This window comes from Ursus arctos, unplaced genomic scaffold (assembly GCF_023065955.2).
Source record: "Ursus arctos isolate Adak ecotype North America unplaced genomic scaffold, UrsArc2.0 scaffold_28, whole genome shotgun sequence".
Classification (NCBI taxonomy): domain Eukaryota; kingdom Metazoa; phylum Chordata; class Mammalia; order Carnivora; family Ursidae; genus Ursus; species Ursus arctos.
In genome coordinates this window covers 14,665,167-14,691,621 of record NW_026622963.1, presented here as the reverse complement: position 1 = coordinate 14,691,621, position 26,455 = coordinate 14,665,167, and the positions used below count along the sequence as shown (strand labels likewise).

The 26,455-nt window shown below is 43.3% G+C and overlaps 1 protein-coding gene across 1 annotated transcript in view; it reads left to right on the top strand.

Moving 5' to 3' along the window:
* Positions 1-4,440: 4,440 nt before the first annotated feature.
* GABRA5 (gamma-aminobutyric acid type A receptor subunit alpha5) overlaps positions 4,441-26,455 on the top strand; it is an 85,187-nt gene continuing 63,172 nt past the window's right edge. The window contains exons 1-4 of the mRNA XM_026510295.3: positions 4,441-4,526; positions 18,036-18,157; positions 19,943-20,010; positions 20,120-20,340. Of these exons, the coding sequence (XP_026366080.1) occupies positions 4,441-4,526; positions 18,036-18,157; positions 19,943-20,010; positions 20,120-20,340 (497 nt within the window). The remainder of the gene's footprint in view (positions 4,527-18,035; positions 18,158-19,942; positions 20,011-20,119; positions 20,341-26,455) is intronic.

Below are 26,455 nucleotides of genomic sequence, written 5' to 3'. Positions count from 1 at the left end.
TTTGGATGGCACAGAGTGGGTGTTATTAGGGCAAGTGCTGCACCCATTGCCCAGTTTCCCCAAGTTCAGCTATTTTAGGCTCTAATACTGCAAACTAAATTTTTATGGAGATTGGTTAACCCTGAGGTTATGTGGAACTGGGGTGCCCTCTACTGCTTTGCAGAACTGGAACTATTTTGCTTTATGCCATTCGATAAAAGGGAAAATGCTAATGGAACAAATGGGAATTCAACTGATAGACCACTATTTCTCAGGGTAAACACTGAATTCTATATCAAAACAACAAACAGTATTAAAATGGTAATAAATATTCTTCTAAATATGAGTTTCTATATAATTTTGATATGTCATTATTTCACTATCCCTACAGGTCCATCTAACCTAAGGCTCTGTTATATGTTCATAAAAATTAAGAAGAGAGACTGGGTTATCATTTCATCACATGGAGGAGGTAAGCATCTAAGCCACATGCTTAAATACAATTTTAAAGATCAGATTTTATTTAAGATAATTTCCATATGTTCAATAATATGCGTTAAAATTAAACTGATAGAAAACTTACTCAAAACACGGAAATTTTAAAATTAATTCACCAAAAAAACATAAATTCACTTACAGTGGATATTTCATTATCTGTCAATGATACCTTGATAAGGTATTACTGTGAAGATTTAATGTCCATAACTCTCACTAATCCAAAAGTAATCTCTGACTGGTCCACATTTTCTTTTTTTGCAAAAATTTCTGAATGACTTTGTCTCATAATCTGAAAGGCTTTAAATTCACTAGTTATTTGAACTCCTTCATTTGCCTCATGCTGTTTAATCCTGAGAGAAAAGTAGTTGTCACGGGTATGTCTAAATCTAGAATTCTAACACCTAAAAGGTGAAAATTATATTAAGTTGATTCTGATTGTTTTTAATTTAATGATTTCGACTGTCAACAAGCCTATCTCAGTGATAGGTCTTTTGAAATATTAGAAAATGAAGAAAGGTATGTGTTCAAGTTAACCAGTTTGGAATCAGAAAAGCCTTTCAAATGAGCATCTTATCTAATTTACATTTCATGCAGAACCACTAAAATCAGAATTATTTAATACTGTGGCTAAATGTGTATCCAGAGCAACACCTCCTGTATATTTGCAACATTCATACATTTTTTATGTCCTGTTCAGAAATATATTTACAGTTATTCATTTTTGGAGAATCTCAGAATTTTTGAGATATGCAAAAGTACCAGCAGGTAACTTAGATTTGGACTACATGGTATTAGGCACAACTGAAGAATAGAGTAACTTCACACACTGAAAGATTAAAGATCCTTTCTGTAACAGAGGTAGAGATTTGCCTTTCCCCACAATTATTCTGTTAAAAGTGACTATGAACAATACAGTGTCACAAAAGCTGTGGAACAAAAGTATAAGGTTCATCATTTTCTTGGTGGTTTAACTTTAAATCTTGATCATTTTTTTTTTCCTGGATGTTTTCATACTCAAGACGCATTCACCTCCTGAGGAAACAAGATGCTGCAAGCTTAAAATTAAGGACTGCGCTTGCTTTTGCATCCATCTTGTTTGTGCTCCTTGAAAGGGACCCTATTTCCTTCCAGTTGCCGTTAGTGTCACCTCTCAGGATCTGCACCGCTGAGACAGAGACAGACAACCCCACAACCCCAGTACTGAAACCCACGTGTGCATGGGTACCAGCGGCAGTGCAGCGCACCAATGTCTTGGTCCCAGGAGCTCTCCCTGGGGGAGCTTCTGCCGCTTAACCCCAGAGCTGCTCTCAGGTCATCAGACCCACAGCCCCTTGCTATGGACATACGGTTTCTTGTCAAGAAATAACACTTCAGGGGGAAAAAAAAAACCCAAATGTATATTGCGATTAGGTAAGGGTTTGATTCTAATCTAATCCAGTTTTGCTCTTTCCCTCCCTTAGCAATGAATTACAGGTAAAAAAAGAAGCCTCATAAAGGAGTTTCTTCCTTAAGAGAATAGGAGATGAGGGCATGCAGGAGTGTGTTGAGGACTGAGCAGGAATACCGGGTTAGGGAGGTACTCAAGGTTGGACCTAAAAAGAAAAACTCGGAGCAACGGCCTCTGGATACCGCTTTGCTGACAGTCCCCCTCCACCTTTGCTGTCAAAAAGGGAAACCAGTGGTTATCACGAGAGCCACCAAATATGCTGCTGAAGGCCATCAAGAAACTTCAGATCTATGGCCTATCCCAAACCAGGCCAAGCCGCCGCGGGCCCTGAGCCCTCCCCCTCTGCTGAGCCGGCCCGAGGGCGCATTTGGTGAGAGTCTGGCGGCCTCTACCGGAGCGCCTCTGCAGAGGAACGTTCCTCAAACCCAGAGACGACATGTGGCGCTCAGGAGAGGTGAGAGCGAGCGCGCGAGTGCACTGGGGGCGCGGGGGGATCTGCAGCGGGGCAGCGCGGCCTCGGGCGCGGCGCAGAGCGGAGCCGCAGGGCGGCGGCGGGAGCGCGGGGCGGCGGATCTGCTCGGCCGGGGAGAACTGGGCAAGTTCGCGCTGGCAGCATGGGGCGGTGACGCCGCACCGGCCTTCCGCGCCTGCCAGCCGGGCGAGAGCAGGCGGCGGAGGAGGAGGACGATGCACCCTCGCCGACGGCTCGCCTCCCTGGCAGTGGGGTAAGAAGATGCGGGCGAGGGTGAGAGGAAGGGCGGCCCCGGCCCGGCGCGAACCCCTCCCCTCGGGGCTCTGGAGCCGCGAACTGCATGGCCCCGGAGGGGAGGTGGAGAGCGGGCGGGGCGCTACGGGCGGCCGGGAGCGCAAACTTTCCCCCGGCGACTGCGGGGGCAAAGCCAGCGCGGGAGGGCAGGGACGGCCTGAGCGGTACAGCCCGGCCGGACGGGGCACCAGGGCTCACCGCGGGCCGCCTGGTAGGACTTGGGGTGTGGGGACACCCGCCGCCGCCGTCCCTGGAGCCGGAGGGGAGAAATCGCCCACCTGGAGGGCCCCGCCAGCCCCGGGGCTTTGAGGCGCGCGGCGTCCCGGCGCTGCTTGCGAGGTGGGCGCGGACTCCGCGGGGGTGTCGCGGGTAGGTTGGGCGGGCTGCTCGAGGCCGGGGGTCTCGGAGCCGCCGCTGCACGGCGCGCTCCTCGCGGAGGAGGTTCAGACCTGAGACTGGAGCAGTGGAGGTGTGTGAGGGCCAGAAGCGAGCGGGGAAGGGTCGGCGAGCGGGAGGCGCTGGGCGCGCTGCTGCGGACAGGGCGGGAGGCCGACGCTGCCCGGCCGCCGGCGCCAGGTTGGTCAGGCTGCGGTTCCGCAATGCCGCCCCCGCGCCCACCTGCGCCCGCAAGCCCCCGCAGTGGTCAGGGGGCGGTGGGAGCGGAGCCTCTTTTTGGGGGTCCTGGCTCAGGGCTGAGGGCAGCAGGAGGCGCCGCCCCGGCTTCCCGCATGCAGCGCCGAGGGCTCGCCGCCCGGAGTACGGCCCGGGTCAGGCGACAAGCCCCAGGACGCGCCGAGGCGACCACCGCATGGCACCCTGCCCTTCCTGACTTGAGGGCTTTAGCGTCTGAGGTGGAAGTACCTGTTGTATGTTTCCCAATCCCGGAGTTTGCCTGGGGTCTCCTTGGGAAAATGTTCCTTGTGAACACGCGGTGTTCCTGTATCGTGTGCACCTATTTGCGTTATGCGCATATTGAGAAATATGTGCCTTCGCTAAGGTTAGTTGCAGAGCCCAGGGACTGTGCCTGCCCGGACTTCAGATGCATTAATTAGGGCCCAGCACAAAGATGAGACACTTCCCCAAATGCAGTGATTATTAAGTTATTTAGTTATGGGGACAGAATGCTGAGAAAGTGGCAATCCTCTCTTACAAGCAGTTCTTGTATTATCGTGATCCTGTAGATTTGTTTCTTAAATGTGCCTTTTTTCCCCTCTTTCCTCATACTTTCTCTCAGCACCTTGCAGAACAAGGAGTAGCTTGCTGGCTTTGAACGCGTGGCAAATATTCAGAAAGGTAAAATGATTCCACTTGTGGATTTGACAGATGGAAAAAAAAAGTTAATCAGATAACTTCAAACATTTATTCTAATAATAGGACTAATGGATCATTTGATAATATGCTGAAAAGTAAAATAAAGTATTTGAAACGTCTAAAAAATAAATTAGAATGAGTCTGCATTCTGAGTAAAAGCGGAAATTAAGCCGTATTGTAACTCCTTTTCATGCCCCAACTTACTGCCCAGTGGACATAGATAACGTGATGTGGACCTGTGCTGGGGAAGGACTGCCAGGTTCCTTTCTTTGTAAATTGTGAGTGCTGGCAGTATAATTTGATTTCAGAAACTGTGACACAAAAACATTCATGTTACATGCTTTCCCCCTTTGTGTACCTTTCAGCTTCAAGATCAAGTTGGAGAAAGGAACAGTTATTCTTCCAAATTCATCTGCTTCAACTATTATTCTCATTGGGAATGGACAATGGAATGTTTTCTAGCTTTATCATGATAAAAAACCTCCTTCTCTTTTGTATTTCCATGAACTTAGCCAGTCACTTTGGGTAAGTTACCATCTACGCTTTTATTTTATGGGTTTGGTGCACAAGTGCCTCTAAGAAACTTTGCTGACTTGTACATCAGCAAACCCTCACTTGCGTCTTTGCAGTCCCTTGCCCTTCCATTTGTTGTAAATAAATAGAGTCCTTGCCCTACCCCACACTCTCATTTTGAGCAGGGCTGTGCCACGTGTGGGGTCTCTGAAGTGAGTCAGAGGAAAGAGGCAGATTACATTTTCAGAAATGGAAGCAGAGGTGGTTTCAGAGTCAGCTGTGTTTTTTCCTACTCAGGTTAAAACAAGATTCCTGAGTTTGCATGCATGAAGGACAGTGACTGATTGTTAGACAAGACTGTTCAATGTTTTGGTTGCCCTCCTTGGTTCCATTATGCAAAGGAATTGCCTTGAAAGCCAAATCCACACTATGTGTCACTGACGAGGACTTGCAGTGGTCCTGGCCTGAGCCAAAGGACTTGAACAGTGGCCACCTGAATGCAGGAGCAGATACTAGGAACTACACGTGTCTGAAAATCTGCAAGACACATCTGGGTATCAGGCGTTATCGACTCCTTTGAGTTCTTTCACACTGATATTTAGTATCAGTGTACTGATTCGAATCTTTTGTGTTGTTTTGTTTTCATCAAACTAGGGATAACCAACATTCCAGGCAAATGTTCTTATAGGTGCTGATGTTCCTCCTCTCCTCCTTCCTCCCCACAATTGTTCTGGCTAATCAAAAGGATTATAACTTGAAGTTGATGGAGTATAATTAAGAAATTAAATTTCATGACAGAAGTTGCCAAGCCCTTGTTCTGTAAAAATCGGTTCCAGAAGTTCCACAGTGTACTCCATGCTCATGTAAATCATGGAGGGATCTTGTGCACACAGTGGCTCTCCTACCACCCAGAGACCCCGTCTCTCTGGCCAGTAAGGAGGACCCTCCCAGGTACATGACATTCTCTGTCCTGTGGACATTTTCTGCTCTTCTGACCTTTCCAGGTCTCTACAGAGGAGAGAGACTGTGACCATCCCCAGGTGCCATGGCTGGTAAATGCCCGCACTGGGACTGTAACCCAGGTCAGCAGGGGCATGCCCATACCTCCGCACTGTGAGGGGGAGGGCACGTGCATGCCGACATGCACAGCCAGAGTAGTCCCTTGGGACAGAGCATTCATTGTTACTCTCGCCTTGCTGATGATCTTGACTTGACACCCTATCCTGCCTTCAGTTTTTATCTGTTCAATGAAAATTTTCCATTCCAAAGTCTGTCTCCCAGCCGTCAGATCCTGTGAACTATGATGTTCTTGGTGTTCCCCTGAATGAAAACTTTGTAATTGAACTCATACACAGTATTCACATTTCCAAGTTAATACATTAGGTAGTTAGTATGTTTACTGACATACTGCATCTATTTAGCAATATTTCAGAGGTGAGGAATATGCTGGGATTGGAAACATTTTCTTTTTGAGATTTTGGTCGAATATATTATTGTGAATTTGCATTCTGTAGGCATGAAGTTTCTACACTCCCTGGTGGCTGCAAGTCTGAAATACAAAGTAATGTGCATATATGGAGGTTAGCCATTAGACGCAGCTATGCTTTATTTCTTATTTAATTTGGTGGATTGCTGAGGTCAACTTCAAAACAGAGAGATAATTGTTAGTTTCCAGAAGCTTAACAAGGAACAAGTGGTATAAGACCCTTCAACCTCCCTAGAGAATTAGCCGTGGGAGAAGTTTTGAATTTTAGATATATGCTCAACAGTCCGTCCTAAAACAATGCCTACTAACTGAAGAAAATCTGTGAGACACAGAATATCACATAAAAAAAGAAAATGTCCTTAATTCCACCACACAGAAACAATCATCTTTTATATTTTGGTGTCTTCTTCCATTTGCTTCTATGCATATTTTTATACAGTTGGGATCATATTGCACCTTCAGTTTTGTACTGTGCTTTTTTCATGCTTTTTTTGTTATTACAGTTTCTTTAAAATATATGATTTAAAAATGGATGAATATTATTACAGTGCATGAATGCTTCATCATCTGCTACTTCTCTAATTTGGGGTGTTTACATTCTTTCTGATTATGCTGTTATAAATTTTCCTATAGCGAACATATTTGGCTTTAACTGGTTTAAGTATTTGAGACCATTTCTATTAGAAGATATTCCTATAAGTGGATTTTACATCAGGTTCCCTGAGTGCTTTTTAACTCGTGACCCTCTGTGTCCAGTTGCATTCAGTGAAGTAGGGTCTCTAGCAAAGTGGGTTTCAAAAAGCCTGGCCAGCCACAAAAGCCATTTTAACATCTGGGAGCACAAGTTTCTATTGATTTTCCTTCTTATACAAGGCTCCTCTCACTTGCTTATTACTTTAAATGTACTTAAGAATGACTTTGTTAAATTGCAAAGAAAGTTTCACAACACTCATTTGGCTTAAAATCTTGACAAAATAATAGCTCTTGCAATATGGAGCACTTATTGCTATGTTATCTGTTTTAGGTAAATCCTAGGAGGAACCTTATGAGCTAAGCACCATTAGCCCAGTTTTACAGTCTGGGAAGGTAAGAGGGAGGGACAGCGAACCCAGCCAGGAACTGCTGGGGTTTCTTACTTAGCACTCCTCAGTGATTCAGCCCTGGTGGTCCTTGGCTACACAGAGCTTGCTGGGCAGGTCTGAGTCAGACCAATCTACAGAGGAGAGGAACATAATTCTGGAAGCATTCTTTGCGTTGGGTAGAGAGTTTTCTGTTCTGAGATTTGGGGAAAAAAAAGAGTGGTGGTAAGCTCTGTCTTTTCACCCTACAGAAAGAATTTGTTTGATTGGGTTTCAGAAAAAGATGAAAGGGGAGGCATGCAAAGCCCTAAATTTGAACGTTTTGGGACAAGAGAACTACTGACTCCTGCATTATGTATAAAAGAAACCAGACAACTGGTGGAGGGTAAAGAGGGTTACAGAAGACTAGTCAGGGAACAAAAGGAAAGAGGCAAATGTGAGCTTTTGTGCATATACTCAGTGTTCGTGACAAGTCTGTGGATTTGGCAGTCAGAAAATGTATACATTTGATAAGTAAAATATATTTTGTGATTACATAAGATAATTAATGTGAAATTGCTTTGAAAATATACTAGTATTGTTTCTTTTGCTTCTCCCGATTTGATCAGAGTCACCAGCAGCTCATTTTCAATAGCCTTTATAATTCTTTTATTAGTTTTAAGTTACATAACAGAGCATGAGTCAAACATATAATAGGACAGAGGCCTTATTTGACTGTCAGCCTTATTCTATGCCATGTTCAAAGACGTGGTATTATTTGAAGCATTATAATTATTTTAACGAGACCGGTAATCAGAAGTACACGGTATCGAAAAACCAGCACAGAAACAGTCTTTGAATCAATGTAATGTCCAAATACATAATATTAAATTTAAACTGGAATTAACTTATTATCATTTGAAAAATCACACTTTATCGGACTTGACTGACCAGTGATAATTATAAAATAAATTTGAGGATTATCAACTTAATAATAAGGTAAAATCTGTTTCCATTCATTTATTTGTATGAATATTTTAGGGGTTTATCTATTGGAAAAGAAAAACTGCATTAGAATTTTATGACATGGGAGCTACAATTCAAATATACTTTAGAAACCATGTTTTATAATTAGCAATTAAAAGCAGATTCTTATAGAAGTAACTTATGAACGCGAACAGATAAAGTTATTCTTTATCTGTCCATATGAGTGTGCTAACCTGGGCCTTTGGTTTCACAAGGAGCTTTCTCATACACAGTCTCAAGGACGGTTCTTTTCTTTTAACTGGAGCAGAAAGTACGTTCTCTCTGAATCATTCAAGTACTCACAATGTCTTTTTAAATGGCAAGTTCTCTCTTGTGAATCCCCAGATGGCAAGTTCTTCCTGCACCGTAGCTGAAGGTTCATGAGGCCCAGGACAAACGGTCATTGTAACAATTGTAAGAACACACGGAAGCACCGCCTAAGTAGTCAGAATGCCTGCAGGTGGTGGGACATCTAGGTGGAGGCCACGGGGATGGCCAGAGATCAGAAAGGTAGTTCTCGCTTAGAGCAAAAATTTTAGGCGACTAGGACCTTGCTACGGAGTAATACCCAACATTATTTTAAGGTACCAAAAGAAAATACTTTCAAATTGCATGCTTTAGAGAGGAAACTTTTTGCATGTTTGTCATGCCAACAGGCAGTGAGCTAAGCAAAGCTTAGAAGGACAGTCGGCCAGCGTCGACCCAGCCGACCCGGTCTGGCGATCAGCGCCAAGATGAGTCACTGGCTTGGTTCAAGGGGAGAAGGAGAATGTAGGCTTTTGGATTTTTACAAAGGTGTAATTGCATAACATGCATATTTTAATTGGTGTGAAATTTCAGAGGAAAATATTAGAATCAAAAGTAAAAAGAAATCTTATAGAACTCTGTTGGTACAGTAATTAACAATGTTTTTATGGGTATATCTCCTTCATTTCTAGAAGGCCATTGCAAAAAAATGTACTATTTAATTTTCTACTACGAAAAACTCCTTTGTAGGTGAAAAGAGTTCAGGCTGATGAGCATAGGAAAATGTGTCTAAATTTCATGGGAAAGTGGCAGAATCAGGATCCATATCAGGGGTTGGGGCCTGGGCCAGTGCTGTCCGTCGTAGGACCATCTCCAGAATGTTCTGATTTGTAAGGTGCAGTCTAAAGGGAAGGAATGGGGGTGGAAACCTACACATCAGAAACAAAAGAATGTCCTAATCTAGAACTCAAATAACACTGTTCTAAAAATAGTGTGTCTACCACTGCTCGAATAAAATCAAACACAAAATATGTCCTATGAAATAAAATATTATAGAGAAGTGATCATATGAGGAAAAGAAAGATATGCTAGGGAACAGGCTTTAGTGGTTCATTGAAAACTCTATTTTATTTGTATTTATTTAACAATTCATTTTGAGATCCAAAAGCAAATCTAAAAATAAATTAAATCCAGGACCAGATTATTTTCAATTTTAACAAACAAAAAAATTGGGCCATCACTCTACAATAGAATTGGTTCCTGTTTTAGGACCCCTGTCAAGAGTGTAGGGATAGCGCTAGGTATCACTTTGACAGAGAGCAGTCAGGCTGCTCTGATCTCTGTTGCTGCACACTTGCTGTGTGGCTGCAGAATTTCTAAACCTGCCTGTAACTCAGTTTCCTAGTCTCAAAGTGGAGTTAATAATGGATCCCACGTCACAGGGCTGATGTGAAGGGTATATTGCTGAATGTATGCGAAATGCTGAAACAAGGCCAGGTAGGGAGCGGGTCTAAGTATAGGCTAGCTATCTTTTCGGATGTTGTGACCAGGAAGCACCCAAGTTTTACTAGACCTACAGGGCAAGCATGGTGCTGGGCCTGGGCCAGAGCATGGCAAAGTCAATAACATTAATTGTGTCTGCAGAGCCTCCCTTGCCATGTAGCGTAACACATCCACAGTCACAGACTGGGATTAGAGTGTGAGCATCACAGAGGACATCGCCTGGCTGCTGCATCAGTGTGCCAGGCACTGTTCTAGGTGCTGAGATCCTGCAGTCGGCAGAGTGGAGCCTGCCCTCAAGGAGGGTGCATTCTCCTGTGCAGGCAACAAATACATGTCCATTAGGACACAATTACTATGAAGAATCATTCAGAGTAAGAGACAGTGAATATGCTGGAGACAGATGCCTTAGCAAACATCTGAGGGAGTGAGGACATGAGCAGTGCTATGTGGAGAAGGTTGAACAGGTGAGAGGAGCAGCGAATGCACCGACATGCTTGGCATGGAAGGGACAACAAGAGCCGTGTAAGGAAGGGAAGGATAGGTAGGAGGCATAATCAGAGAGGCAGTGGGGAGGGGAGAGGGTCAGATAGTGAAAGACCTTGTAGGTCATGCTAGGTAATACGAGGAAGAACAGTTGGCTGTTATTTTGTAGGTCAAAGAGGGTCTTTGAGTGGTTTTAAGTAGGAGTGAAGTATGATCCAACTGAGATGTGACAATAATGTGACTTAAAGTTTAAAGGTTGCTATAGCTGCTGAGTGGAGGATAGACTAGAATCTGGAGTGGGGGTGGTTAGTAAAGGAAGGAGCAGTGAAGGCAGTTGAGAGGAGAATGCAGTGACCCAGGGGAGGGATGATTTCAGACAGCAGGATTCGTTGATGGGTTGATATGGGCATGAAAGAAAGAAGTCAAGGGTGACACCCCCTGCCCCCAGGTATTTGACTTAAAAACATGATGGGTTCAATTGCCTATCATTGAGCTGGAGAAGACAGCAGGAGTAAAAGTTTTAGCAAATATCCTGAGTGCAGTTACGGACATGTTAAGCCCTGTTAGATATCCAAGTGTCCAGACAAACTTTTGGACATAGAAGTCCAGAGGTAAGAAAAAACCTGGGCCTGGAAACATGAATTTCAAGTCTTCCATCTATGGGGAATATTTAAAGGCATTCGATCGGATGAGATGAATTAGGATTGACTGTAAACTGAATAAAGTTCCCTGAACTGTGCCCTAAGTTTAGGAAGGCAAGAGGGTGAGGGCAAGCAAGAGGAGGAGGCCAGTGAAGATAGGAAGAACGAAGAGGGTAGCATCTTGAGGCCAGGTGGAGGAAGTGGTGTAAAGAAGGGAGACGTTGTTAGATGAGAACTGAGACTCTTGGATTTGGCAGGTTCAGTAGCCTCCAAAAGAGAGGCTTCATTGGGATGTAGGCAGTGAAAGCCAGACTGGAGTGGGTCCAAGAGAAGGGAGGAGAGGCAGCAGAGGTTTCTAGTGTAGACAACTCTTCAGCGAGTTTTGAGAAGAGGGGCAAAGAATGGAACAATAACTGGAAGGGAATATAAGGTGAATGAGAGATGTTTTAAAGATCTGCTATGTTACAGCAGATGTAATTACTGATGGGATTGATTAGGGAGGGAGAGAAAGCTATGTGAGATAAACACCAGGATGGTTTGTGTGCAGCATAATCACACATATGGGGCATTCAGTGTGGTTGGGAGAATCTAGGGGAGGGGGTAGGGTTAGATAAAGGGGGTGTGGCCCGCGAGATGGGACACCTGTGTTTTACCTTGTAGGCTGTAGGATTCTGAGCTGGGCTGCAGTGATAGGGACAGGAGTAGAGACTATATGAAAGGTGCAAGCAGGGGGAGGCTGGAGCACTATGTAGGGAGTTGACAGGCAGGACTGGAAAGTGAGACCCATGGCAGTGGGAGCACGCTAAGAGTTCTGGCATACCGTTCCATGGCCATGACTTTGTCCACAGGAGACACATTTCAAGTCCATGTTTCCACCGCAAGAGGGGATAACTCTTATTTGGAAACTTGGAATTGCCTTTCATTTATTTTCTTTTACATAGTTTTTGAAACGGTTTAAGTGGTGTACAATGGAAATTTCAGGAAAACATCACAAAATAGTGCCACTTAGAGGTACTTATTTAATGAACTGAAAGTGACAAGCAAATAACCTGAAGATCTATTTCTCAGAAGTAATTAAATACGGGGGAAAGAATGCAGAAATGCAGTTTAAGAAGACAGAGAAGCTGCCACTTAAAAGCAATCTGGTTCAGTTCCCAAAGTTAGTTCATTGCCATTATTGATCCCATTTTAAGTAAATCAAAAATGGCTGTCAACACAAGCGGAGATAATATTACAAAGAAATGCGTCACGCCTCACCTTAAGTAGCAAAGCATTTGTGGTACAGCTCTCAACAGATTTTTCTAAACCCCGGAAATGATGACATAACTGTTGAACTTGTACTCTTTTAAATGCCAAAATTAGATGCCATTAGGCATCATCTGATAAAATGAAGTACCTTTAAAGCTGGAATCAGCAGCATATTGTGATTACTATAATTATTATCATTAGAAATTATAATATTGATAGATAAATAGATAAAGTTATGTTGGAGTAAAATCCTTCACAGTTCCTCAAAAGAAACTTACTCTGAGATTGAACTAATAATAAACTCCCTTTTCAGAGTAATGCATAGATTCTACTGTAGGGTTAACTCTGTGTGGTAACTGGCTAATTTGGGGGAGAGCTTGCTTGGGATTCCCTATCCTGCTGTACTCAGACTCCTCCCTCCATCCCCCCTCAGAAACCTTGCTAATGGCCCCATCCATCTCCACCTCTGTTACCATTGCCATGGCTGGAGTAACTGGCTTCTATGCCTCCAGCCTTGCCCCTGCCAACTCCATCATCCACAAAGTGCCCAAGGGCCACAAGGAAAGAAAGTGCCCCTGTTTAAATGCTTTGAAGCTCCCACTACCTTTAGGACTGACCCTAGGAGTGCAGCATGGCATATGAAGTCCTTTGTGTTTTGATGTGTGCTGTCTCTCCACTGGCAAAGAATTAACTGTACTTACCGAGGTTCTTTCTTAACCTCTGCAAACATCATTGTTTCCTTTCCCAAGGCCACTGCTCACAGCCCCTTCAACTTCCCCTTCATTGGCTTGTGACTCAGTCCTCAGGCTTGAAAGCTCAGGTCAGTTCTCCTTTCCACTAGCCCCAGAGAGAGCTCCATCTCTTTCCTTTGGGTTCCTAGAATGTCTTGTGTATCCCATAGATCTCTACACTTACCATGTTCTATTGAAATACTCTGAATATGACTGATTCTTTTAGAACACAACTGTGCCCTACAGGTTGGGGATACTATCTTTGTCATCTTCACTTACCCAGTACTCACCACAATGCCAGATACATACATGGTTGACATTCAAAATACAATTGTTGAGCTGAGCTGATGGAAAAAGCACTATGCCCAATCATATAGCTTCTTGAAGACATAATGGAGGAGAGAAGCTCTCTGATGTCATTTAGTCACTCTGGCAGTTGGCTACAGAGCAGCCTTTCCATTTCTAACCTAGATAGGCTTAGAATCACCATGGCTGGGTATGAGGATCACATAAAAAAATACCAGTCCCTATTTCTCCTGGATCAATTAAAGCCAAGTCTCTGGGGCCGAGAAATCAGAAAGAAGTTAATGTAGGAGTCCAGAATCAAATGCCTTGAAGAAGCCAGATGCAAGACAACAGGGAGGGGTGGGAAGTTCACACAGTTGCAAGAGTTTACTCTTTCTGAAGACATTCATATTGATTTTTCTTAGAAACTCTGTTAAATCCATTAGTGGACCAACTTTCTTGAGCTTCTCATTCCCCACTCCACCTCATCAGAAGTCCCTGAATGGCCCAGAACATCAAGTCTGATGGAGTGCCATTGCTTAGTTTTTTTGAGAGGCCCTTCCATACCTCCAAGCTTCGCTCCCCTGCCCTACTGCCCACCCATGTCCCTGCACATTTCACAGCCACCACCTTCCTTTCCCAGCTTAGAATATGGGGCTCAGTGACCTTATTTCCTTATTTTTCAAACTAAAATCATTGTGAAAGAGTTCAAGTTTAGTGATTAAGTCCTTGTGTCTTTTGTATGGACCAATATTTGAGCAAAGAAATCTCAGGATGTTTTAAGAAGAGTGTTTGGTTCTACATTTCCATTTCCTTTATTTTATTTTTCAAAATTTTTAAAAGATTTTATTTATTCATTTGAAAGAGAGAGAGAGAGAGATCAGGAGCAGGGTGAGGGGCAGAGGGAGAAGCAGACTCCCCACTGAACAGGGAGCCCAATGCGGAACTCGGTCCCAGGACTCCAGGATCATGACTTGAACTGAAGGCAGACGCTTACCCGATGGAGCCACCCAGGCGCCCTCTACATTTCCTTTATGATCCCCTTTCTGGAACATCAGTAATCTGGCAGTGTTGGAACTATTCACATGGACTAGATGTGACATGTTTTTGTAGACAAAATGCACTAAATATAAGGAAACAGTTCATATTTTAAGAGAACCTCATTAATTTGGATTAATACTGAAGGGTCAGCCACCAAACTTTTCACATATTTCTAATGTGTTCAAGGCTATTGTCAGTAATAATGGGGATCTGGCCTCAGCTCACAAAAATCCACTGCCCCAGAGAGCTGAGCCTGGGGCTTATCCTTGAAGCAATTGTGGACTCACAGTTGACCTAAGGATCAGCAGAGCTCCTTGATTATAGTCCATACAGTCAAGAAAACCCGGACTGGAATGTCCGCAAGCTGGAGCCTGCCTTCTGAACCTAAGTGGAGTGAGCGTTCAAAGAGATGAGGGCATCCGCGCTTCCATCTGCAGGCCTCGTGGATGTCGCTGTGCATTATTGCTCACTGAAGGCACAGCCCGGTGTTTCTGTATTGTTTTGTTTTTCAAGTGCTTTCAACTAACCAAAGTGGAACAAAGCAAGCTGAAGTTACTCTGTACCTTAGAGCTACTTCTGCCCTCAGCATCCTGCAGCCCTTAACGACTATGCACCTTGAGAGAGGCACATGTAAGTCTGCCAAACATCTGTGAGTCTCTGTGTGCAGGCACATCCGTGCGTTCTCCGTGGCTGTGGAGATGGTGCATTTCATAACCACATGCTGCAAATTAACCATTTTTGAGGATGATCTGTGACCTCGTAGGGCTTCCCACTTGTTCCTGAGAGAAAAACCTCAACTCCTGCCCTGACAAGCATTTTTAGAGATTCTCTTCAAAATTTCTTTCCCGCCTCCTAGGACCTAACTTCTGTAAATACAGAGAAGTCACAGCAAATCCCCAGCCATGGCCTCTATTGTAAATAGGCCCACAAATAATTGCAAGAAGCAGTTGTGGCAGAACAGGGTAGATATTGAAATTGATCGATAAATGGAAGGTGAGATTTGGAATTCTTAAGCCTTGCATTCATTGCATTGCTATTGGCAATGATTTGGGTACTTGTGAAATAGGATTCAGAGCCAGATGGTATGGTGTTTCTTTGAAACCGTGGTGAAGCAGAGCACCAGGGGCCAAGGGAAGCAGTGGTCATGAGGTGACCCCTGCAAGTGCACAGTGTCCGGAACATCTTAGAGGGTCAGTGTTGTAGTCAAGGTTTGTCTCCTAACAGCCAGACCTGTTCAGATCAAGTGTGACTTAAGAACACTTCACAACACATAATAAATAGCTTAGAAATATACTTGAAACATTGATATGCTTTTTCTTTTCTCTTTTTCTGATTCATAGTGATATTTTTAATTTTTAATTAAAAAATTGAGATATAGTTGTATAATGTGTTGATTTGATACATTTATGTATTGCAATATGATTACCACTGTAGCCTTAGCTAACACCTCCATCATTTCACGTAATTACCATTTCTTTTGGGGCTCCCGAGTAGTTCAGTCGGTTACGTGTCTGCCTTCAGCTCAGGTCATGATCCCAGGGTCCTGGGATGGAGCCCCGTGTCAGGCTCCTGGCAGGGAGTCTGCTTCTCCCTCTCCCTCTGCCTGCTGCTCCCCCTGCTTGTATTCTCTCTGTCTGTGTCTAATGAAATAATTTAAAAAAAATAATCATTTCTTTTTTGTGGTGAGAACATTTAAGATCGAATCTTTTAGCAGATTTGAAGTTCATAATATGGTACTATTGACTATAATCACTGTGCTGTGCATTAGATTTCCAGAATCTATTCATCTTCTAGTTACCAGTTTATACTCCTTGACCAACATCCCTAGAATTCTCCACCCCTAACCCCTGCTGACTGCCATTCTACTTTCTATTTCTGCAAGTTTGTCTTTTTTAGATTGCACAAGGAAGTGATATGCTTTTTCTGCTAGTGTGTATGCTCTCCCCTCTATTCTAAGTTAAAGAAACAGTGAAGCGCCCCCAAACCAGACACTTAAACACTTAAGCCTAGAATTAAGTAACCAAACTTATTGGTAAGAGTTGTGAACACCATAAGAAGTGGACAGTGAGGCCAGATTTAGTTTGAGCAGTTTACTCAACTGGGCAAGTACAAAATGTCAGTGTTTCTTTCTCTCACAAACCCAGGGGACAGTGTTAAGGCCTTTTGTCCTGGTATTAGGTCTGTGAGTCTGAGTGCTTCATCATTCTAAAGTGTGAAACTACAGTGAATGTCAGAGAAAAGGGAATTTAATATTTTTAAACACTAAGTCGCAGAGTAAAAAAATTGTGTCTGTGGGCTGCCTACGAACAGGACTGAATTTTAGCTTATTAGAGTTTCAACTATATGCTTAATGATGATGTGAAAATTAGATCAAAAGAACTTTATAATCTCTCATTCAAAAGGGAATAGCTTTAGAGCAGTAAAAGAATTGATCTGTTTAGATGCAATCAATACAGATGCCCAAGTTTCAAGAACTGGGTGGGGCAGGCATACATCGATTCTGCCCTCAGCATCCAACTGCTGATGGCCGGTCTCACTCTCATTTCAGACAATTTATACCCCATTAGTACAGCTGGCACACCGTAGGAGGGACTTCAGGGGAATTCCAGGGATCTCCTGTTCTTCTCCCAAGTGCCTGGGGTGCTAACTTCTTGGGACCCACTGTTGGCTTTCAGCTACATAAGTTCTACCTGAAGCCAAGCCATATGTATAGGTCAAGTTCTTGGTAATGCCAAACGTCTTGCTTTTTGCAACAGTTGAAAGCAGCTGTAGAAACTTGTGGTGGGATATATGTTCTTGAGGTGTATTGCCGTCTTCTAGACTTAGGACTTTCTTTCCCTCCCAAATAACTTCCTCAGTTTGCCCCCATATCCTCAGGGCAGTTTCTTATTTCCATCTGCTCCAGATCATCTACAGAAAATTTGGGGCCTGGATAACTGCCCTGAATTGGACAAACCAGGACTGGTCTTGGTTTTTCTTTGAAGGTTCAGCCTACCCTTCTTGGGGTTTTACTGTAAGTCTGACATGCTGGGTCATTCAGAATACTGTGTTTCCTGAGTCCCTGATCTGAGGTGATGCTGAGTAAACCCTCATAAGGGTTTTCAGACTGGTCTTTACAATTCATGGCCCCTGGGTCATGTCTCTTGGTTGGAGCTGAATGTGCCAGCAAGAAGCAGTGCTGATGAGTGAGGAAGCCCAGAGACATTTCTCAAACTTGATTGTTTCTATCACCATATGCTCTCATTCTGGCATACTGCTCATGGCACAAATGCTTCCAATTAGGGATGTGGTGAAATTTGGGCCCACCAGTCTTTCACATTGCAGCATCTTTGAACATCCTCTCCACACCCCACTGCTCATTACAGGTGATTCATTAATAATATGAAGACTCAGTTTTTCTGTGTTTAAACCAAACTTCTGAACTCCCCTAAGAGTGGATTAGGCTCTGCTAGTCTATGTGTAGTGGCTAACGTTTTTAAAATGGCTATAATCTTAATATAAACTGTGCCTCAGAATCAGGGAAAGACAGAATTTGAGCATCATGTTAGGTTGATGGATGGCCAGCCCAGAGCCAGCACACTCTATGGAAATTCAAGAATTAAGGCTTGTCTATGAGCAACAGTAGCCTAGATTAGTAGAGGAGATTGTTTTCAGGTGCCCTCCCTCCAAGACAAGTCACCATATTATTTTCTGGTTTCTATATTTTGAGAAGAATTTGTAAAAAAAAAAAAATATGTAATGCAAGTTCAAATTCTTGTTTCTCTGTTAAAAAGCTTTTCACAGATGCCAACCAGTTCAGTAAAAGATGAGACTAATGACAACATCACAATATTTACCAGGATCTTGGATGGCCTTTTGGATGGGTATGACAATAGACTGCGGCCTGGCCTTGGCGGTAAGTATGTTCTCCTCGGCTGCAGCCCACCAGGTACAGGCTTAAACTCAGTCTCAGGCTCATGTCTGCTGTGATTCAGACAATTCATTCAAGAGCTTCCTTGCCAGGAGTGTGAACTGATATTGTTGCAAGGTGTCCTGCATCCTTTATTGTCATTTCCCAGGTACAAGTAGCTGGGGGATGTGGTCTCTCTGCAAACTCCCTTTTCCTCAGATCATCCATCCATTCTGCTTCGCTTAGGGAGGAACCAATTCTTAGGTGTTACTAAAGCCAAGATTACCTTCTGTTAAATAATGCATCATCAACTTCCTGCTCTCGTATTGATGCAAATCCTTTTCACAATCCACTGTTTAATGCGATTGCTCTTTATATCTTTATATATTATGTTTCATTTTTTCACTAGGACCATAATCATTGTATTTACTTTAACCTCATGGAAGTTGATAAAACATAAGTGGATAGCAAAATGCGCTTTCAGGGCGCAATTAGAACAGCTTAGTTTTGTGCTGAGACTCATGTGCTTTTTCCAGGCATGTGTAGTGCCCTTGGCTCTAGCTGATTTAGATGTGGTGCATTTGAACTTGCTCCATTAGGTAAGTTAGAGACCCTCTAGCAACTACATTCTTAGGGGAAAAAGTTCTTTTCCATTATTGCGTTTTTAACAGGGAGATTCACTTAAAGCATGAATTGCCATTCTCTACCTTTTTGGCAAGGAAAGTCCACAGAGCCTCCTTGACTGTCTTACTCCACCCTCTGAGCCTGGGTCTCTAATGTCCAATAGCCCTTGTCCCTTTGAACACATCCACAAGGATCAAAGCATGTAGAGATCCAATGAGTTGTTGCTATACAATATTCTCTCATCCACCTGGCATGTGGCACACTTCTGTGGGGCAGGATCCTGCGAACACCACAGACAGCCTAAGGGACTGCCTGCTGGGGCTGGCACCTCAGCAGGCACCGAAAGCACACAGCATCATACTAACACCTGCATACACATAAACACACACCACACATGTATATGATTACCAAGCAATGAGATGTCCAGAGAGAAAAGTGTCCCCCCCGCCCCCCGGCTGTGACTCAGCAATGCTACCAGTGGTGTGGCCTTATTTATAGTGAACTGTAGTATACTGTGAATGGTCCCCGTTCATGACCACAGGGGGTAGCTACTTTTATTGCTTTATAAATTTAATAATCGTAACTGATATAATAGTCTGCATGATAAAAATTTCTAACAAAATACAACATAAGGTGAGATGTGTCTTCTCAAACGGTCCTGTCCCAAGCCACACTGTGGACACTTTCTCATACAGCCTCTCGCCAGAGACCACCCAGTGCTGCAGTTTTGATTAGACATTCCTTCAGCTCTTATCCCCTCATCAAAACTGCCTAACCGTTTTAAAGCCGGTGATTGTGGGAGAGCGGGTTATGCATTGTGAGGCTGGAGTATTGTTCCAGGTTTAGGGAGGAGGAAACTAAAGCCCACCCAAGGTCCCACAGCCAGGACCCCTTTCTGCTGTGTTCATGACTGATCCTCACGGGGCAAGAAGTACAATGAGAGCCAACACCCTCTCCTTACACGATGGGCATTTTATTTCCTGCTATAGTTTGGAGCAGTTTGGCTTCATTTGGTATTTGTCAAGTTTTCTAAATTCAACAGACATTATTAAAGCCCTGTGATTGCCAAGAGTGAAAGTGGTTCCTAGACGAAGGACATAAAGACGCTGTGATGGGTGGTTTCCCGTGAGCTCCGTGCCTAGGCAGGAACCTGTGTCTGTGTTTCAGAACGAATCACTCAGGTGAGGACAGACATCTACGTCACCAGCTTCGGCCCGGTGTCCGACACGGAAATGGTAGGTCTCGGGGCATGGCCCCACCCAGACCCTTCTAAATAGGCACTGAACCAACTCCATAAGGGCCTTCTCTACTGACACATCATCTGGTTGCCTTCCTTTGCATTAGGAATATACCATAGATGTGTTTTTCCGACAAAGCTGGAAAGATGAAAGGCTTCGGTTTAAAGGGCCCATGCAGCGCCTCCCTCTCAACAATCTTCTTGCCAGCAAAATCTGGACCCCAGACACATTCTTCCACAACGGGAAAAAGTCCATCGCCCACAACATGACCACACCCAACAAGCTGCTGAGGCTGGAGGACGACGGCACGCTGCTCTACACCATGCGGTGAGCACGCACAGCCGCGGGGCGAGGGCGCAGCGCCCAGGGCGGTTGCACGGCGTGTGCACTGCGGCAGAGGTGGGGCGGCCAGCTCCGCAACTGGTCAGGGGGCGCAGCGCACGCCGCATGCCGCCACTGTATGTCCCGCCCCGAGGGTCCTACGGCCTAATGGGTTCAAAGATTGCTTCGTGTGTGTGTGTGTGTGTGTGTGTGTGTGTGTGTGTGTGTATGTGTGTGAGAGAGAGAGCACATGCGTGTTGGGGGGTAGTTTTTACCTTTTGACCTGTCCATACCCATATCCATGCAGATTATTTACCTGAGCTGCTATAGGCCCATGTGTTTGCTATCTATACTTGTTGGTTCAAGACAGAAAGCATCTTTGGAATAGTGACCTAGATAATGTTAAGTTACGGAAAGTTTATTTTATACAAAATTTTATTTAAAAAGCTCTAAGGGGAATCCTTTTTTTTATTGCAGTTGTGCACCTTTGTAAATTTTAAGCCCATTTCTCATATGTTTGTGTGTGTGTGTGTATTTTTTTTTTAAGATTTTATTTATTTATTTATTTATTTGACAGAGAGAGAGGCAGCGAGAGAGGGAACACAAGCAGGGGAAGTGGGAGAGAAAGAGGCAGGCTCCCAGCGGAGCAGGGGGCCTGATGCGGGGCTCAATCCCAGAACGCTGGAATCACGCCCTGAGCCCAAGGCAGACGCTTAATGACTGAGCCGCCCAGGCGCCCCCATTTCTCATATGTTTTGATAACAGTCCAATGCTGAGGTTAAATTTTAGTATTTCTATTTTTAAATGATCGGTAGTCATTTCTTTTTAAATTCTGAATTATTCATTGCATTTGAGTAAATCAATACATTGACTGGCGAGAAAGGCCTTTATAGCTTTTCGGTTTCCATGGTGGGCCTAAGTATTTTTCAAGAAAGATTTTTTTTTTTTAATTAAAAAAAAAGCACTAAAGCTAAGTTAAATTTAAAAAGCAACTTGTATTTGTATGGGCATTATTGGAATTTTTCTCTCCACCTAACTTATGATTCTTTACAATAAACTATGTTTGAAAGGAGTAATCATAGTGGAAATAACATTGATGCTGTCATCTTCTGAGGCTACATGCCCTAACATATGGTCTGAGGAACGTTTTGATACATGTGCCCCAAACCTATTTGACAATAGATCTCAATTTTTCTCAGAACAGCCCAATAAGGATTCTGATAAATGAGCCTGTAATACACACTAAGCATTTTGTGCTGTTTCTCACTCCTTCCTTTTCCCTACGTCGATCTTGAGTATGTTTTGCTGGTGGATGGAAATGTGCGTTGTGAACATCAGTGCTCTGGGTCAGCACATTCTCCATTCTCTATGCAGAGAAGTATGTTGAAAAGCTACAAAAGATCTCAAGTGTTGGAAACTAGTCCTTGGTCATCATTCTTGTAAAAGGGAGTCAGTCTGTGCATTGAATCCAAGGGTACTTTGTTCAGGCTTGTGAGCAGAGAATGTGGAGGGTCTCAGGTCTTAGAAGATGCTGGTTGGGGTGAATGATTGGACGCCATTAACGCGGGGGCACCATGTGAGTCTGCTGTGTGCCTTCGTTCTGTTCATAAAGTAAAAATATCCCTAGTCCCCACAGATTGTTGACCTTGATTCACATCTGGTTTCTAACACTAAAAGAGTGTATTTAGGCCCAAGACAGTGGGATGCTTTAATCTTGGTGCATGATTGCTCGAACAGGGTTAGGTAGGCCTTGTTTAGAAGGGGAAGGGGCGGCAGAGGGGCCTCTTACTGAGTATCTATGTGCCTGGAAACTTCACAAACAGCCTGGCCACTACGTGATACCATTTCCATTAACCAACGAAGAGAATGAGGCTCAGAGAGGTTTGGTGATCAGCCCAAGGTCACACAGCTAGTGCGAAAGGCAACAGGAATTTGAATTCAGGTCTAAGCAGTTCCCTTGTTTAATCCACCACACTTGGAAATTGGAGGATGCAGCCTTACTAGACATACACTAGCCTTTTTCTTACTCTTCTCAGATGTTATGCCCTGAAGGAAGATGGTGAGAACCAGAGCATTGTCAGCAGTAATTTTTCCTTGTTTATGCAGAGGAAGTCTGCTAATGATTTGCAAAATTGATAATGAGTTTTCTCTTGCAGTCATACGCATCTGGGAAGTGTACATAGTTCCACCTGAGAGTGTTACGAATTTTATGTGGTAGAACTATAGCTATAATGTGATAGCATTTTACCTATTGATTTAGCAAAGACGGTGTATGATAGGGCTAATCGCACAGCCATTGGTGTCTCAGCGCCCCCTCCCTGTCATTGTTAGAGCCTTTCTGTTTAGCATCTGGTCATTCCTGTCAAGCCTTGGAAAAACGATGATAGACATAGATCTGGTAATTCCCATGCGATGTCTGTCTTAAGGAAATAATTAGGAATATAGACTAAGCTTTATGTACAAACATTTCTATTATTATGTTACTTACGGTACCAATCATTAGAAGGAATCTAAAAAATTCACATTTTCCCACCAAAACTGTATTTTTACATTTTTAAAAGAGAGAGAGTGTGATTGTACAGGGGCAAGGAGGGACAGAGGGAAAGGGAGAGAGAGAATGTTACGTAGGCTCCATGCCCAGCACAGCGCCTGATCTTACGACCCTGAGATCACGACCTGAGCCAAAACCGAGAGTTGGATGCTTAACTGAATGAGCCAACCACGCACCCCTATTTTTACATTTTTATCCAGACTTTGGACTTAATGAAAAAGATGGAATATGAAAGTGTAGAACAATCTAGGGTTCATGTGATGCACTGACACAAATGTCTAATAAAATACTGTTACCAACTTCGAAAAAGTAATTCCGTAAAGATTATGGTACATGGATGGGGTTTATTTGTGTAAAATCCCCACCATGCTCCAGAGATCATTTAAAGTAGCATTCAAAGATACACACCATTCTTAAGATGGAATTCTTTAAGTGACTCCAAAAACGCCAAGAGAACATAAGTTATTGCCATCATTTGCTCCCAAAACGTCTGCCAAAAAGTCTTAGGTGCTTGCCTGGAAGTCATTGCCAATTTGGCTCTGAAGAACTTTCTGCCACCAGTGGGTCATCGGCTTATAGGATGTAAAGGTCAAAATCATCAGCTGCCCGAGATAATTCCATAGAGAGCAACAGACATTTCCGGTTGGACCCTTAAGGAGACGAGACTTACGGAGTACGGAACAATTTGTTGAGGACAGTCTTCCAGCAAACAGAGTGATACATTTGACAGAATCGTCTCCAGAGTTGTGCTTCAGACATTAGACAGGTAGCCAGGAAACTTCACAGGGAAACTCAACACAGCAATTTCCTGGGCCTTCCCTTGCAGGGCTGGAGAGAGGAGGTGCAGAGCCCAGACATTGACATCTGTCCATCTAGGGACCGAAGGACCTGTCCTTCTGGACAGCCTTGCTAATTGTTTGTTTGTTTGTTTGTTTGTTTGTTTGTTTTTACTGGGTCCAACTTGTGGTTGTCATCACATAGCAACGGGTACCAGTTCCATGCCCAGGCAAGGCCACGTGGTATACGATGACCACGTCTCTAGGGGAGCATGCCAAATCAGATGATCCGTTTTCCTTTATGAGCACGTGAGCTGGGATACAATGCCCTCCTCTCACCTCCCTGTTCCCCACATCTTCTAATAGTGCAAACTCTTGTGAGACCCACAGCGAGGACCACTTTAGGGCATATTTCCCTGGTCTTTGGGCCTCTAGCAGAAAAGCAAGTCTCTCTTAGTGTCTTGTGTAGGAAACCACTATAGGCAAGAAAGAACTTACTACAAGGCAGGTTCTGCTAGAATCACACAGTTCTGTCTGTCTCAGAAAACCTGGCTGCCATTCTATCCAAGATCATTGCAATAGGCTTGTAATAGAGATGTCCAGGCAAATATTTTACAGTGCTATTGGGCCATTGGAGGGGTCATAGAATGCACTGTACGTAGTAAAAGTACTGGACAGAGTCATGCACTGCATGCCACTCTACACTGTCACTTTCACACAACAAGTATTTGCCTGTGCTATTTTTATTTGAGAAAGGCGTATTTTTTTACAACTTTTATAAACATCTTTATTACATGTGTTTTTTAATACTACTCTAAATGCATTTAAAAATGGAAAACACATCTCTTCACTTAAAAAAAAAATACTGTTCTTTTCCTACCAAGCAAGTACAGAACTTTTAAATGTAGTTATTACAATTGTTTTTAAACACTTCTTCACATGCATTATGGAAGATCTGTCATCTGTTCTGTGAAATAACACTGTTCTCAAAGTTTCCTGCACATACAGATCTCATAATCATCTTTATTACATGTGCTTTTAGCACTTGTCTTAATAGAAAGGTGTATCTTTATCATTGCTTACACCCCATTTAGATTTTCATTGGTGGAAAGCACTCCTTTGAATTGAGGGACTATGATGTAGTGAAAAGAGCATGTGCTTTTAGGGTTCAAGTCCTGACTCTGTCACTTAGTAGTCATGAGTCCTTGGTCATTTTTATCTCTTAAGGCCATTTTTTTGTTGTTGTTTTTCATTTCTTTTCTTCCTAAGCAGCATAGCTGTAGGGTCTGAGAATGTAAGTTTGAAAACTGGTAGTGTAGACACTTATTCCTGGAATGGCCACTGGGAGGCAGCATAGTCACATTTTTGCATAGTCATTGGCCACCTCCGTTAAAATTAGAAGACAATAACTTGAAGGAAGTTGTATGTATATTATACATGTTTGACTTGTGGATAACATATTTAAAGGAAATTATGCATTTATAAGTAGAAGTTTTTAACAGGGTACTGATATGTATACGTACCCCTATATACACATACAGTCATCTCTATATATCTGTATTTATACGCACATACACTACACCAGGGTCTAGATAAAAATGTCTTTCATACCAACAGATATGCTGGCTAAATCTTGCAATATTTAAGATAACATTTATTTTAATGACAAAGGATAAAAATATGATTTAAAAATTTGTAAAACATGGAAAATCACCAAGTATGGAATATAGCTATGATAACACTCAGACCAAAGAGAATCAGTGTTAGAAGTTTGAAGTGATCAATTATATGTGTTTGTGTGTGTAGACACGTGCACACCTGTGTATATCGGTGTATGTTTGCACACATACTCTCCTGTAGCTTTTGAGTGGTCTCACTCTCTGAAAAGTGTTTTGTAAGTAGCTTTTATGATTTAAAATATATTGAAACCCCCCATATCATTAAACATTATTCTGAAACTTCATGGTCCATCACATTCCATCTTGTGGATATCCTGTCATTATATGGTGTCTAACAAAAATATATGTCATTTCCATTTTTCCCATCATAAGCAACATTGCCATGCAAACTCATAATTATATCTTTGGGATAAATTCCAAGAACTGGCCAAAAGATGAGACTTTTGATACCCACTTCCAAGTTGTTCTTTAGAAAAACTAGCAATTTCCCTTTTACCAGCAGTGGGAGTGGAAATCCTCTCTATCACTTCCTCCTTCACACTTTATATGCAAAGATGAAGATGGACTGTTGCCCCTTTTTGCTACACAAGATGTGATTAGCAACCAATGTCTAAAAGTTGACTCAGCCTGAGATTTCTAGTAACATTGGCTTTCTTCTTTCCCTTTGGGAAATGACTCCCACAGAACAGCATGTGCACTGTCTTGACTGAGAATGATCTAAATTTGGGGACGTGCAACCTGACCTATGCACCACGCTCTGATCTTCATTGTCCCATCACACACATATCCATACCCTCCCTCAGTTTCCTCAGCCACGAAAAACCGAGACTTCCCCAGGACTTCTTCCCGAAGTCTCCTCCTCTCCATCAGCCTGTTGCACCCTGACTCACCTGTGGGTTCTCTGTGTTGTGGCATCCTGAGTAATCTCATTGCCTGTGCCTGGCACCTGGGCTGGCCCTCAAGAGGAATATCCTGCATGTTTATGCAGGGACAGCGATAGAGGAATGCATGACACTGCCTTCTCTTAACTGAGGGCCTCCTACTTCTCAGACCTTAGTCTGAGGGATTGAGACAGGAGACCTGCAGAATTCCTCTTTCACAAACGTGCTCAGTGC